The following is a 16,679-nucleotide window of genomic DNA, read 5'->3' on the forward strand; positions in this document are numbered from 1 at the left end:
TAATGTACAAGTTATGGACCGAAACATGTTAAAATACTGGGTATAATTATTTTTCTAAAGCATTTGACATGGTAAGTCAATCATAACAATCACATAAATTCAAATCATATTCGATGTAAGGAAATATTATTAAAATGTTCTAAATTAATATCTACCAAATACGACAGGCAACAGCGTAATAAATGCGCCAACGTTGAGTTGGTGTGGCGTAATTTTTGGGGTTTCACCAGGTTGATTTTTAGACCAAAGATTTGTTTTTGCCATGTTTTATTGATCCGCCATGTTTTAAAACAATTAAACGCGTTACTTTTTGCTGAAGATCGCAACACTCTGGTAGAGATATATCAGATTGTGAGCAATTGCAGAAAAATATTGGAAAGGTGCATCATTGTTGCAAAGGTAAGAAATAGTTGCCGAACTGTATATTTTCTTTGAAGAAAAATTAAATAAATACCTTATAATAGGAGGAGAGATCTTGATAAAAAAAAATTGTGAAAGCATTGGGTCTATGTTTGACTCTAGATATAAATTTTAATGTTCGCAATGGGAAAAAAAGTATCTTAATCTATGCAAATGTTAAGGATTTTAAAACGTTCATGCAAACGTTTTACAAATATTACATATATTTAGACTTTGAACAAAACGTTTGAACTTAGCTTAAGTACTGTGTTGAATTGTTGATTTCTTTCAGTCCTTTTTATACATTATTTTGGAATGGCCAAATGTATTCTTAATGATTCCTATTTTAAAGCAAAACTGAATTCAGATGCCAAATCATATTCAATGTCCATAAGCGTTTTAACTTTCAATATTTGAAAACATTTATAAACCCTGTTTTCCCTTTTTAAATGTATCCTCTTTGTCCCGTTCTTATTTCATTTTGCAATTTTTATCACATATCACGACAGAAATTTTAGACATTTTGCAAAAGTTCATTTTGAAGATTTTATATATTTCCTCATAAGTCAAAGACATTTCAACATTGGACCATTTATTCTGAAATATCAGGTGTTACAATTTTCGCTATTTACTGATCGTCATTCTGTTGTTCTTGCGTTTATCTGTAACTACGTCACACTGGCTACAAACCAAGTACCTTTTTATATGATAGGTTAAATTCACCTGATTTGTTGTTCTTACGGTGTGCAGCGTGGCTTTGGCAACTATAAAACATAAAGCAATTTTAAACACGAAGCATGATCCAGTATGCATATTAAAGTGTTACGTCACAGTGAACTTGATCTTTGACATTTGTACGCAACAACGTGTAGGGCTATAAAGCCACCATTTGGTAGGATGAATGCACATTACAGAGTACTCGGGTTATAGTCACTTTAACTGAGGTGGTGAACCCAGCGTTTTTATTTAACTTTATGTTGTGTGTAGGGGTGATCAACTATGTTTTTCTCAACACACAAATACAGACTTAGAACTCAAAATATATACAGTGTACGAACAGACACCATTAGGGGAAGACGAGGCACGGACATAATGTTAGATCAATTGTGATCTGGTTTAATTGGCATGGATGATGTCATTCTTGTTTTATGTGCATGGCACAAAAATAAACTTCCTTACAAAGTGTTTGTGCATTCAATACCAACACACACCGATATTAATATTATATCAGCTTTATAGAAATAAACTCGCGTGTTATACATGAGATAACGATCATGTCATTGAAACCTTTGGACTTTGTTGTATTTCTTAAGTATGTTTTGTGTTTCATGGTTAAGGGCATATAAAAGGAATACTGCGTGAAATGCCGATATTGTTAAATATGAGCTTCTTAGAGTAATTTTGCAAATTGGATAGGGCGCTATATAAATGTTGTGTATCATCATCATTATTAACGCCATTACCACATTTATTACTACCAGAGATACCTTAGGAACTTATAAACCATAAAAGGAACAAGTTATGTATCAATTTTTAACGTTAATCATAATGTTATTTGAAGAATCTCGTTACTTTGTAAAGCTTTTTAATATTTCTGAATATGTGTAGACCATATATATGCTTCACAGTCATAATATATATACAGTATGTAGATCTTCACAATGTTGGTCGGTCCCAATTTATGTGTAACATTTACAGCTCCGTAATGGCCGCCGTTGGTATATTAAGTATATACACACATATATATTGAGGTACTGTCATACAATGACAAATACAATGTATCAGTTCATGCACAAACACATTGTATATTTAATTAAGTTATAAAGAAAACGAAGCAGAAACCACAAAAGAAGAACTTTGAACGTAAAATCGATATTTGAAGACAAAAACAAGAACTCAGATATTACTATTTTCACCGGAACGGCACCGTTGACATAGACACATAACCCGGATATATAAACAGGTATTCCGGAAAGATAGGCGTTTCTTCAACAATATGTGGCACCTGTCATAATGTCCCCAACCAGGGGAAGTGTATTAGTCCTTAATTATCCAGGTTGAATGTACAAGTCTTTAGTAATGATATAAATATAAACCTTATTTGTGGAATCGGGTGATGATACATGTAATATCTAACATCTGATGAAAGTATGTCTGTATATTTTTTTTTAAATTCCTATACTTAGAAGAACATGCTCAGGACTACGTGGTTTGCGGACATGTATCTTCTGCTGAGCATTACAGGTACTGTATTAATTTAACAATAATATTAAGTTACACCGGTTATAAGCATTTACGTCAACCAAGGTTACAAGCAAAATGTCTTATTATTATCAATCAGTATGATTTTAATTTTAATTTTACTACAAAATGTAGCTATACAGATATCAATATAAACGTAATCAAAGGTCACACGTCAAATAGGTCAAATGATAAAGTTCTGAAAAGTATTTGCATTATAATGAAACAAATCAACCATTATATTCGATAACTGAGACCTACTAAATGATAAATAAGGGATATATGTTGCTTTCACATGTGAAATTATTATCTGATGATTATCAATATAGTACTTATGACTTAATATAGTACTTATGACTTAATCTAGCCCTCACATCATCTTTCTTTTATATCATCTACCCCGCAGTTAATCTAGCCCTCATATCACCCAAATGTCATACCATCTAACCATTATATCACCAACCCTCATATCACCCAAATGTCTTACCATCTAGCCATTACATCACCTAACACTCATATCACCTAAATGTCATACCATCTAACCATTATATCACCTAACCCTCATATCACCCAAATGTCTTACCATCTAACCATTACATCACCTAACACTCATATCACCTAAATGTCATACCATCTAACCATTATATCACCGAACCCTCATATCACCTAAATGTAATACCATCTAACCATAACATCATCTAACCCTCATATCACCTAAATGTCATACCATCTAATCATTATATCACCTAACCCTCATATCACCCAAATGTCATACCATCTAACCATTATATCATCTAACCCTCATATCACCCAAATGTCATACCATCTAACCATTATATCACCTAACCCTCATATCACCCAAATGTCATACCATCTAACCATTATATCATCTAACCCTCATATCACCCAAATGTCATACCATCTAACCATTATATCACCTAACACTCATACCACCCAAATGTCATACCATCTAACCTTTTTATCACCTAACCCTCATATCACCCAAATGTCATACCATCTAACCATAATATCATCTAACCCTCATATCACCCAAATGTCATACCATCTAACCATTATATCACCTAACCCTCATATCACCCAAATGTCAAACCATCTAACAATAATATCATCTAACCCTCATATCACCCAAATGTCATACCATCTAATCATTATATCATCTAACCCTCATATCACCCAAATGTCATACCATCTAACCATTATATCATCTAACCCTCATATTACCCAAATGTCATACCATCTAACCATTATATCAGCTAACCCTCATATCACCCAAATGTCATACCATCTAACCATTATATCTCCTAACCCTCATATCACCCAAATGTCATACCATCTAACCATAATATCATCTAACCCTCATATCACCTAAATGTCATACCATCTAACCATTATATCATCTAACCCTCATATTACCCAAATGTCATACCATCTAACCATTATATCAGCTAACCCTCATACCACCCAAATGTCATACCATCTAACCATTATATCACCTAACCCTCATATCACCTAAATGTAATACCATCTAACAATAACATCATCTAACCCTCATATCACCTAAATGTCATACCATCTAATCATTATATCATCTAACCCTCATATCAACCAAATGTCATACCATCTAACCACTATATCATCTAACCCTCATATCTCCCAAATGTCATACCATCTAACCAGTATATCACCTAACCCTCATATCACCTAAATGTCATACCATCTAATCATTATATCACCTAACCCTCATATCACCCAAATGTCATACCAACTAACCATAATATCATCTAACCCTCATATCACCTAAATGTCATACCATCTAACCATAATATCATCTAACCCTCATATCACCCAAATGTCATACCATCTAATCATTATATCATCTAACCCTCATATCATCTTTTCTTTTTTTAGTTTAACCTTTGAATCATCTAATCTCCGTATTACTTAATACAAATACATGCATACCATACTATTTGAGTTTTAATACCACTCAATAAATCAATTATTATAGGTACTGTGATATTACAGAAAGTCAAACATTAGAGCTGTTATTTAAATGTAATTCAATACATATTCAATCTTTTGTTTCCCAGCATAAGAGGAAGGAACTGATTATCAAAGGAACGTGTCCATTTTGTTAGTCTGTTTTCTATTTATGAAATATCTTATCAGGATGTGGGTCCCTACAGGTGTAAGTTTATAAGTGGCAAACGATCACGATATCCATTATCAATGACATTAGTAGTAAACCTGCTATAAGCTTTCTACCTTTTACTTCGACAGTTGTTGTATTTTAGGTTATAGAGTGCGGATTGTTTTTTTAATCGTTGTATTCCGTCTTTGCGTATTGCAGAGTTATCTTCTGTTGCGAGTAGATATTGATTGTAACGTCATTGGTTTGTGTGAGAAAATTACGTCGTTTTCTCAAAGATTGATGACGTTACACTCACAAAAAAATGACGAATCAATACCTGCTCACAAGAGCAGATAACTCTGCAATATGAAAAGACGAAATAACCTGGGGTGTCGTTGGTTTGTCGTCTAAGTGTACTTTTTTGTTGGTATTTAGATTTTAATAGAAAATAAATACACTGCTACAATATGATTATGATTGACTTTGCTTCGTGCGATAGTCTAGTGGTAGGACACCGGGCTCGTGCTCGAAGGGTTGTGGGTTCGAGTCACGGCACGGCACTGTGTTGTATCTTTGAGCAATTTACTTTACTCCTCTTGTTCCAGTCTACTCAGCTGTAAACGAGTACGCGGTTGGGCAGTGCTGGAATTGTTGAATGCTAGTTGTGAGCGCCGAAATAGCAGCACCGGCTGTATGCCCCCAAGGGAGTTGAGAAAGATATTGGCTGGTTGCGAGGGCCCTATAACCGCGAATAATAATTTGTGAACCTCTCTGAGATGACCTGCGAACTTGATTGTGATAAAGCGGTATGTAAGAACCTCAACTTATTATTATTATTATAAAGAGAAACGACCTAGAATAGTGGTAACCATGAACTAAAGCTACAAACCATACGAATCAGGAATGTTTTCATCTCATTTTGAAACATATTAAAAAATGTCTGAAATGCAATTAAACTATTCAAACTGGATTTATTGCATGGAATAAAGATATGCTGAAAACAAGTGTTAAACAGAAAACAGCTTATTACCAAGGCGGTTAATGCTAGGAGAAACTAGTTCAGATAGATAATTGTAATCAGACCATTATAGTGAAATTCTAATAAATGCTTTAGATTTTTGATTTTAAAAAACGACTTCATTACAGATATACCCAATATTTAGTCAATCAATATACAACCTTCGATGAAGTTACATTAATAAAATGATTTTTCTTAATTGTATACTTTTAAGCATGCTTACAAACGCAGATAGTCTGTAATATGAGATATTTCCTCATCACAAATCCAACTTTGAGAAAGTTCATTGTTTCCTAACGACAACTATACTCCATGAGGATGTTATGTGATGTTAAATATAGGGTCAGGCCACAGATACAGAAGTTTACTTATACTTCGTGCTAACACGTCATTTAAAAAATTATTGTTATTTGTTTAAACTAATACGTGTTTAAAACCTCAAGAATTGACGTACGTAATTGACATTGAATGCATGCTATCCTGACTTAGTAATTGTTGGGTGACTGTGGTATTTCTATTCGGTTCATATTATATTATACAAAATTTAAAATAGTAAAATATACAAAATTGACCCACAATCAATTAAAAGTACTTTTCCTTTTTTCAATTTTTTTTGTAATTATTTGAAAGCGTATCTCAACGCAATAAAAGTTTCATCTTATTAACTGATTAACACATTACATATACATTGTGTTTGATAATAATACTAAGTGTTACAGGAGGTGGACTCGCTTGTATACTGCATGACAATGTCTTAAGCGTTACAGAGAACTGTCTTAAATATATGTCACTTTACATCATATGTATTGTTATGAAGAATTGAAGGATTTGCACTCTGTTTAGAGTTTTAGAGGATTGCCACATATCTATGCATTGCTATACACCCTAGTTATTTGTATAATATCCTTTCTGTGTGTCTGTCATGCTATCTACACCCAGTTCATAAAGCTTTTACTAGTCATTGTGAAATCGATGTCGTTAAGATATTAATACCATTCTTTATTATCGATTGAATCCGTTCTCTAATATAAATTCACTTGTAAATATAATGCCATAGTTTTCTGGTATGTTACGTCATTGATCTTGGACTATAGGCATTAATAACTCCTGCAAAACACTAATTTGTCAGCCTTGACACTTGGATTTACTTGAAATGAAAATTACTTCAGCAGATTTACTTCGCTTACGAACTAACCTGAAATGAATGTGGCTCTAGATCTAACTAAAGATGACCACTAATTGATTAAAAGTACTTAATAAAAGGGCTTATCTGTAATAAATACTTAATAGCCAATGAGTCGAAATCACCTGAAATGCATGTCGCACAATCCAAGTTCTTCAATATATACCATGAGTTGTCACCTTAACTGGCATCATATAGGTTAATCACAACTAAATGTAGTTTTTAAATCTAGATTCTTTTGATTTTCCAAACAGATATTTGAAGGCATAATGGTTCCTTACCTCGGTAACATGCTATAAGATTATTTGTCCGACAGATTTAAGCAATCCTTTATTACCTTTTATAAGATCCATTATCATGACATAAAATTGCTATAAAATTAATAAAAAATCAATATAACATTATTTCCTAACCTGATTATTTGCTAAAAATGTCAGTGTCTACCATCACTAAAGTCCTTATCGTTGATGGTGTTTTATTCTCGTGGATCTGACGTCAGATCTTTTGGTAGGGAGCCACCTTGGTTACATGAATGCTTATCTTCTGAGTACATTGTTGTGGTATTTGTCCTATTGTTTTGATATATTTTTCGGTTTGTGATATTTACTTTGATCTCCATTTTGACACGTTGATTACTTCACCAAACTGAATGGATTTCAAATATCTTTTCCAAAATCGAAATAAAAATGCTGTGTTAATGATGGTTTGACCAATCATTAAAATAACATATCAGACTTGAGCACAAGTCGGCGATTAAATCCATATTAGATATAATTACATATAATATAATAATTAATGACATATTAAACTTGTATGCTTTAGTGTTATTGGTATTTATGAAAATTCGGTAGCTCTTCAATTCCAGATAACTTAATCACAAAATTATCTAAACATCATACAAATGGTATATAAATTACTTGTGACGTTAAATTGAACTTCTGGTCCAAATTATTAATAATCGATACCAAAATATTTCTTTTGTAAAACATGATTAATGCAAAAGAGAAGGACCTATAACTGTACAAGGCACCTTTACAAATCATGTTATCACTTTCAATAGCGCTCCCAACCTTTATGAAGACATTCATTCTTCTGTAGTGTCATGCATGCGCATCGATACTAACGAGTTATGACGTCACACCACTATAGCGTGACAATGGTTGGTAGAGCAGGCGAAGTCCCCCCTATAATAAGACATTATCCGTTCAACGTGAGGCTATTGATCACAGCTGTCTGTCTATCTAATCCGTGGTATACTTTTACCTGCAAGTCAACGGACGCTCTACAACGTTTATTATCACACGTACCGACTTAGTCCAAAATCAATGACATACTGAAGAAGTTGAAATCAAACCTCAGCTATTGTAAATAGTACTCCGGTCTAAAAAGATAGGTGCTACGAGCCATATCAAAGATAGCAATATCTTATATGTACAAAGTTCTTGAGTAACATATTTAATCGTGCTGTTTCTTCACGATAATATCCCAATACGTCGGCAAGTGACATTTTATACATAAAAGAGAAAAGAATAGAATTCGAAAAATTGTATTCTTATAATGACACTGCCTATTAATGATATGCTTATGGTAGTCATTCGTTGGCTTTAGGCCTCTCCTCCTCGCAACGATACAATTCAAATATATTTTACTAGGATCCTTAACAACAATAAAATGTATAAAAATGTTGCGAATTACTGTAAATTATACTTTTAAATATATAGCTAAAACTTATTGAAAGGAAGAGCACGAAACATTCCTCAAAGAGTTCAAATGAAACAGAAGTAACAAGATGGCACTCCAAACATAACATAAACACAACCATATGAAATGAAATAAAGCAGTTTTCTCAGATAAAAAAAATCAACAAGACACAACTACCAAAAATACCACAAAATAGTATAACTAGAAATACCACAAAATAGTATAACTAGAAATACCACAAAACACTACATCCTTTGAAGAACAATTGAAACCGTACTTAGAACTAAACAACAAAAAATAAAGAAATAACACAAATCACGACACACCGACACAATACAAAACACAAATCCAAAACATAGTGTACTCTGATACATAACTCAAGAAGTACTCTTTGAAATAACAAAATACACAACTCCCAGCGATACAATAAAACACGTCTTCCAGAAATAGCAGCAAATAGTAACACCCTATACAACACAAAATCGTACTCTCAAATAAACACAAAAATCTTCTCAGAAATGGTCCACAATACATCTCCCAAAAATATATAAGACGGTACTACCAGAAAAAACAACGAATATCAATACACTAGTCCGAAAAGTAAAATTTACACTGTTTTGTCAATTCATATAAGTTAGAGGTGTTATATGTTGGCTAGTATATAAGTGTTTTGTAATCCTTTTTCAGTATTAATAACCTATGTAAATGTGTGTATGTTATATAATGGATCCCACATTCCGCATTAAGTTTAAAATCTATGACTATAATTGACTCTGTGTGTGGTCGTCTTGTTTCATACACAATGATCAATATCAGATCAAAGAAAAGATAAATCTTCCAAAGACAGGTCTAGATTCTAAGTAAAAAACTGTTTTGAACAGTATTCAACGTTTTTGATTATTAATTCATGTAAATGTCATTTACCAGATATTAAATAGGCTTGATGAAATACTTTCAAACTTTTTAACCTCCAAATCAAATAAATTTGTGCATGAGGTCGTGACATTGACGATGTATAGTAAGAATTGAAATATCTATATTGTGATAACAGCTAAACCAAGGTATTGGAGTGCAAATTAAAATATAGAATATAGACTTCGATTCCATTTAATATATTCAGTGACGATGTAAATGTGAATGAATATCCTCCGTTTAGATCAATACACAAGATATCATACTGCGATCCGTTTTAATCATTGAAAACCGCGCTACTTAACAGATGTCAAAACATCATCTACATGGGATTGAAGGAGATAGTTCTAAATACTAGTGATAAGTTCCGTTATAAGGTAGTATAATGGAGGTTAACACTTGTATTGATAAGTACAATTCATTAACGCTTCTTTTCTTGGTTTTTGTTACTCTCGGACTGGAGTTTTGGATCCCATGAAAAGATTATTTATATGTGATTGTACATTCCTATTTGTGTAATAGCATAGAATGTGAGCTGGTGTCACGACACTTCTCTAATCTTTTAATGGAAGACGTACATTGCAAGGTAGACAGAGATAAAATATTCTACAGATAGTTTTAATATACGAAGATATGAACGCCTGGCATAGTGGGGGAATTATAGGGTATATACTTCCATTATATCAGTAATCTAATCATTTCATTCTGGCTGTGTACGTAATGAACGAGCTATCAATAATGATACGATCTGGGTACAAAACCTGACCAACGTACCAAAGACCTTTACAAATCAAGGACCGGGTATTCTATTGATCATATTGCCTGTAGATTCATACACTCTCACGTGTGTATTGGTGTCATATGAACCGAAAAACTACAATAATAACGGTGCGAGCATCTGGCGAGTTTCATAAATTTCATAATAAATAAAACGAATGAAAGATCCTTTTTATCACATTATCAAGATGTGTTGCATTTATTCGTGTTAAACGAGAATTTTCATGCAACCTTGAAATATAAAAAGTGGCCATTTTGACTCCAGTGTGAAAGTATGTGACGTCTTGTACTTGTCCTATGCGTGACGTCACAATTGAAACAACCAATCAGAGGGCTGCTACATGTAGGTCATATTGCATGGGTTTATACGCAAAATATATGACATTGGTATATTCACTGGATAACATAGCACATTATGTGAAAAATTATATTATCATTGTCTAGCTTAACGGGGATTATATAAACAATAATAAAACCATATTATCATTGTGTATTGGCTACAGGCTAGGGGTCGTATAAATAAATAATATAACCGTTTTATCATTGCGTAAAGGCTATATAGGGTTGTATTAAACAAAATAACAATATTACATTTGGCTATAAGCTTAATGGGACTACATAAACGAAATTAAAACCATATTATCATTGTCTTTAGTTTTACTGGGATTGTATAAATAAGAATAAAATATTAATTATCATCCTATATAGGCTAACGAGGGAATGTTAAATTTACTAGATAACCACATTATCATTGTCTAAAAGCCAAAGGGGATCGTATTAATAACAATATAATCATATTATCATTGTCCATTGGCTAAAAGAGATTGTATAAATAAACACTACAGCCAAATTATCATTGACTAGCTCAACGGCGATTTTATCAATTATAATTAAACCATTATACTGTATAATTACCTACTGGCTTATCTACACACACCATATATGCTATGTATAGTCATTATATGTGTTGAGTATAATTAACGCTGCGCGAATACTGAAGTTACAATTAAAAAAAGCGAAAGTTTCCCCGATATACAGCACAACGTCGTAGAATAACAATTACATTTCCGTTTGCTTTACTTGCTAATAATCATATGCCAAAATGGAAAATTTACAGTGTACGTTTTGAGATTCCGGATATCAAATAAGGTTTTGAAAATGAAATAGTGCATCGATTTAAAAACCAAATTGCAGTCAGTTAGAAATTACTTGAAACGCTTCGGATATGGAAATATGTACACAGTCGTCACAAGTAGGATTGTACATGAAACATGCATTAATGTGTGTGACGCACATTAGTCGTTAAGGTGTATAATGCACATTAGTCATGTCTGTCTAGTGTATTACATAATAAAAGCGAACACGTGAAACATAATCTATTTACAATGCAAACCAACACAAATAAAATAAAACAACATCTGCAGTTAAACAATATCTACGGATTTCACGCAAAAATAATATCTTGAAGAGTCGTGCTTAAATTGTATGCCCCAAAGTTGTTTGAAAATGTTGTACTAGTTTTGTATATCTCAACAATGTAAGTACTGAACTATTGTATGTCTGGACAAAGCTGGTTATGTACTAGTATTATATATCTTAACGCTGTTATTATAGTTCTAGCATTGTATATATGGACAATGATATTATAGTTCTAGAATTGTATATCTAGACGCCGTTCTTATAGGTCTAGTATTGTATATGCACATGTATTGTATATGCACAATGTTAGTAAAGTTCTAGTATTGTATATGGACAATGATATTATAGTTCTAGTATTGTATATGGACAATGATATTATAGTTCCAGTATTGTATATATGGACAATGTTATTATAGTTCTTGTATTGTAAATGAACAATGTTAGAATAGTTCTAGTATTGTTTATTCAATATATGGACAATGTTATTATAGTTCTAGTATTGTAAATCTAGACGCTGTTATTATAGTTCTAGAATTGTAAATGAACAATGTTAGAATAGTTCTAGTATTGTTTATTCAATATATGGACAATGTTAGTATAGTTCTAGTATTGTATATATAGACGCTGTTATTATAGTTCTAGTATTGTATATATGGACAATGATATTATAGTTATAGTATTGTATATCTAGACACTGTTATTATAGTTCTAGTATTGTATATATGGACAATGATATTATAGCTCTAATATTGTATATCTAGACGCTGTTATTATAGTTCTAGTATTGTAAATGAACAATGATATTATAGCTCTAGTATTGTATATCTAGACGCTGTTATTATAGTTCTAGTATTGTAAATGAACAATGTTAGTATAGTTCTAGTATTGTATATATGGACACTGTTATTATCGTACTAGTACTGTTTATCGGAATGCTGTTATTATCATTCTGGTATTATTTGCCTTGATCATGTTATTATCGTACTGGTACTGTGTATCTGGACAATGTTATTATCGTACTACTATTGTATGCCTTTATGACGTTATCATAGCTCTAGTATTTTACGGTCAACTTTATTGCCTTAATAGTATTGAATATCTGAACAAAATGTATTAATGCTGTACAACCGTCTTGTATGTCTGGGAATTTAGGTATACTCTTTTAACAATCCTCGGAGATAGCACAGGAGATTCAGAGTCAGACTACAAGTTTTGTTTTATTTGAAGACAATACATTAATATGGAGTATATACAAAACGATTAACAATAACAAGATATCCAGCATATCACAGTTTGCTTTCATTAAAGAGTTCAGTAGTTTTCTTTTAAATCGAAAATGTTTTATCATAAACAATGCCAAATAATCAGTCCTTGTTGGTTGCATTTAAGCGTTAACTTTGGAAAAAAAAAAGAAAAAAAAAATCAGTGGAATGTATGGCGTTACTCCAGATGTTTGGAGGCTCTCTGTCGTGACATAAGGAAGCTTGGAGAGCGCACATCTTGACAATATTTCAAGAGTCTTCAACAGTCTCACTGAATGGTAGGTATTGTTGCAGATCCATCTTCATTAAGAACTTCAAGTGACATGAGTGAAATAATACCATCGGGGAAAAATCAAACGGACCACCACACAGGAAGAAAACCAGCACCAAGTTATACGCTGTGACGTCATGAGAACGTATTTTCCTCTCGTAATGGCATTTGATTGGGTAGTTCTGTGACAGGTGGGGTGCAGGTGTTGGTAGAGGTCATTGACACTCGACCTGAGTTTATCATTGTTTGCATACGTGACATTCTCATACCGAGGCTGGTGCGGGGAGGTCTCGAAGGTAAAGGTCCTCTGTCCTCCCAGAAGTCTGCGCGATCCAACAGGAAGTGCCGGCCGTGTTCCGCCAGATCCCGGTCATCTATGTCACGATCTTCTTTTGGCGCTGTAAGATATGGTAAATTAGTGGATCCAGTGCACAACTCCGTCAGAAACATGGCATATATATATATGTTCCAATACATAAGCTCTACAATTATATTCAGCAATAGAGAATTGTCTGTGTTAATTTGCAATGACTTAAAAGAAAATATCTTTTTTAGTTTTAAATAAACAATTCAATATTGTTTATAGAAATGTGGGTTGACATTATTTAAGATTACCAGATATATTTTGTCAGCCGCTTACAGACAACTTGGCAACGCTATTAAAGTTCCCAAACATGCATTACTGTAGAAACTTTAAAAAAAACAGTTCTCTTTGAATATTTAAAAAAGTTATCCAAGACCATTGAGACATAAACAATTGTCTTTTAAATCGTTTCAAAAAGGGCTCATTGATTTAAATTGTTCTATATTGTCATGAAAACGGATTTCAAAATGGTTAATTTGCCTTGTCCGAAGGAATTGCTACTTGCAGTAGGTAGTATATATATAAAACAACTCGTGACAACACTATTTCATACTGTTCGCTTAGATTTTCATTGCTATAAGAAGTACTGATTAAAAATAAATATTACACAATACTAGGAAGATCTAAGGAGCACGTATATCTCATTACAATACTTAAATGATCACCAATACAGATTCAATTCGATTTCAACAAGTCTCAATGATTCCGTAATAGGCAAAATGTTGGAATGATTCTCTTACCAGTGGTATCTATGACATGATCGAAGTATTTCTTATCCTTATACAACTCTTCCAGAAGCTCCCGTAGTCGTTTTTCGTCCATCCCACGCTGTATTGTGTCGGCTGACCTCGGGGCGTCCAAGGATTTAGCCAGATCATTCCCGTCGGTGTGTGGCCGTCCGGGGGGAGCGTTCAGTATCGACCAGGGGATAGCATGGCGCTGATCATGACGGGATTTAAGCGCCCGGGCTAGGTCGCTATGAGGCGGGGGCCGTACTCGAGTGAACAGTGGTTCATTCTGTTGCACAACAAAAGTAAATTTAACTTCTCACTTCAACGTTTGACGTATAAGTTCATGATATAAAAGTACAGAGGGGAACTCCTTAATAGTCAGAGGTATATGCTTTATGATGTTATAAGAGGAAAGAATTGATAAAGTATTGATAAACGGTTTAATCTTGCAGAGCTACCGTTCGTTTTTTAAACATTAATATCATGAGAATCCTACCTGGCTCTGGGAAGGACCACCAACTAGGAAAAATTCGTCCTCGTTTCCCAATTCAACAATGCCATTTCGGACATCATCGTCCTAAAAAGAGAGAATAATGTCATAAAATGTCATACTTTAAGCTATTTAGAACGTTATCTATTGCTCTTGTAAAGACTATACCAGAACTATGTTTAAGCAATGATGACCTTAAACGTTGAAGTTATTGACGTACAATATTACACATTTCTATACACAATAATTATAAGTATGAATGATGATTACAATGGCGATATGGAAAAGAAAAACGATGCTCATGAATACTTTTTCATCAAGACACACGAGAATAAAGTTTTTTTTCAAGAAACTGTAGCTGCGATAAGCCTTAGCGAAAGTTTCTTATAACGTGTTGCTTTCCACTGCTATTGTAAACAACTTGTAACGAATAACCAAAATATTATATTATACATTTACGAGTATCTAATACGAAACTACTGCAATTAATTTATAAATTTAAAGACTAATAATGCGGCTATGGTTCAGTTAATAGGTGTACCTTTAAATTAAATCAGAACATGGTTATATAAACATGTGATTTGTGCCAAGTAAGTATGAAATATTAAGTAAACACTGTGTTGATATGTAATCGGACAATCCTTATTCACTTAAACGTGCTGACTGGTGTACATGCCCTGTGGTCGAAATAATATTGATGGAAATACAAAACATGCTGATTGAACCTTTAACGTACTGAACCTTTTAATTAATGTAAATTGTTGTTCTCACATTACACGGCTGTGTTTAGTTTTGTAAACAATTGTCCGTCCGCAGTTCAAATCGGAGTTATATCAACAATATGACTGCGTTGGAATAAATAATGTATTGGTTTTCAATTTGTTTCGATAAACAATGATATAATGGCCTTATAAACGTGGTTGTTTTGTGGAGGATACATTTTTTGAATAATCATCTGAATCTGAAGACTTACTTGAACAGATTGGGAAATTGGCTGACCCATGTCAAGATCGAATACATTTATCAAAATCTGACTTAAAAAATAGCTATAAAAGATTTGCAATCATTGTTAATACCGTATACGGTACATTGCAATTTACAAATGCAAAATGCGTCATACTTGCTAAGTACTATTTTCTGACCGAGTATAAACTTAACATTTTCACGGGTTGTTTGCAGACCTGTCTAGAAATAATTTAGAGACATTTTGTGTTCTCAATCCTCATTTTATATGACTGATAGTGTTCCAGAGGAGATAGTTAATTGACTCCACGTGTTGATTTTATTGACATGACAATTTACACGTTTAAGTAATACAGACTCTGTAAGTAACAATTCTAGAATAGTGTAGTGTAATTTGTTTCCAAGCCACTATATAACGATACATTTTCTGTTCAGTTTACTCCATGAAGGTAGCAGTCAATGTATTACAAGATTTAACAAGAGGCCCATGGGCCTTAACGGTCACCTGATATATTTATACAGAGAGTTGATTTTGTTTTTAACATGAACAGAAATATTATTCAAAGTGACAAAAAACAATAAAACCACCTTACTCAATATCTAGCATACAGATTTCAGACTAAAAAGGATTTGAAACTAGCACCTCTGATTCTTAACAAGGAAAATGAAGAAATTTTAGCACACTGACTCCTTTGAGCCCCACCCTACAGCCCTTGGGGGTAGGGCTGGCTCAAAATTTTCAAAGTATCAAACTGTCAATTCAAGGTTATAATTCCAATCAAGTTATTAACATGTA

At 33.1% G+C, this 16,679-nt stretch overlaps 1 protein-coding gene across 2 annotated transcripts in view; it reads right to left on the bottom strand.

The window, feature by feature from the left end:
• Positions 1-13,000: 13,000 nt before the first annotated feature.
• Positions 13,001-16,679, bottom strand: part of LOC110457532 — a 54,210-nt gene continuing 50,531 nt past the window's right edge. For both annotated transcript variants that reach the window (XM_021508860.1, XM_021508868.1), the window contains 3 exons: positions 14,927-15,007; positions 14,440-14,716; positions 13,001-13,733 (listed from right to left, as the gene is read on the bottom strand). In XM_021508860.1, coding sequence (XP_021364535.1) covers positions 13,471-13,733; positions 14,440-14,716; positions 14,927-15,007 — 621 coding nt within the window. In that variant the 3' untranslated portion in view covers positions 13,001-13,470. The remainder of the gene's footprint in view (positions 13,734-14,439; positions 14,717-14,926; positions 15,008-16,679) is intronic.

Source organism: Mizuhopecten yessoensis, unplaced genomic scaffold (assembly GCF_002113885.1).
Source record: "Mizuhopecten yessoensis strain PY_sf001 unplaced genomic scaffold, ASM211388v2 scaffold1147, whole genome shotgun sequence".
NCBI classification, from domain to species: Eukaryota; Metazoa; Mollusca; class Bivalvia; order Pectinida; family Pectinidae; genus Mizuhopecten; species Mizuhopecten yessoensis.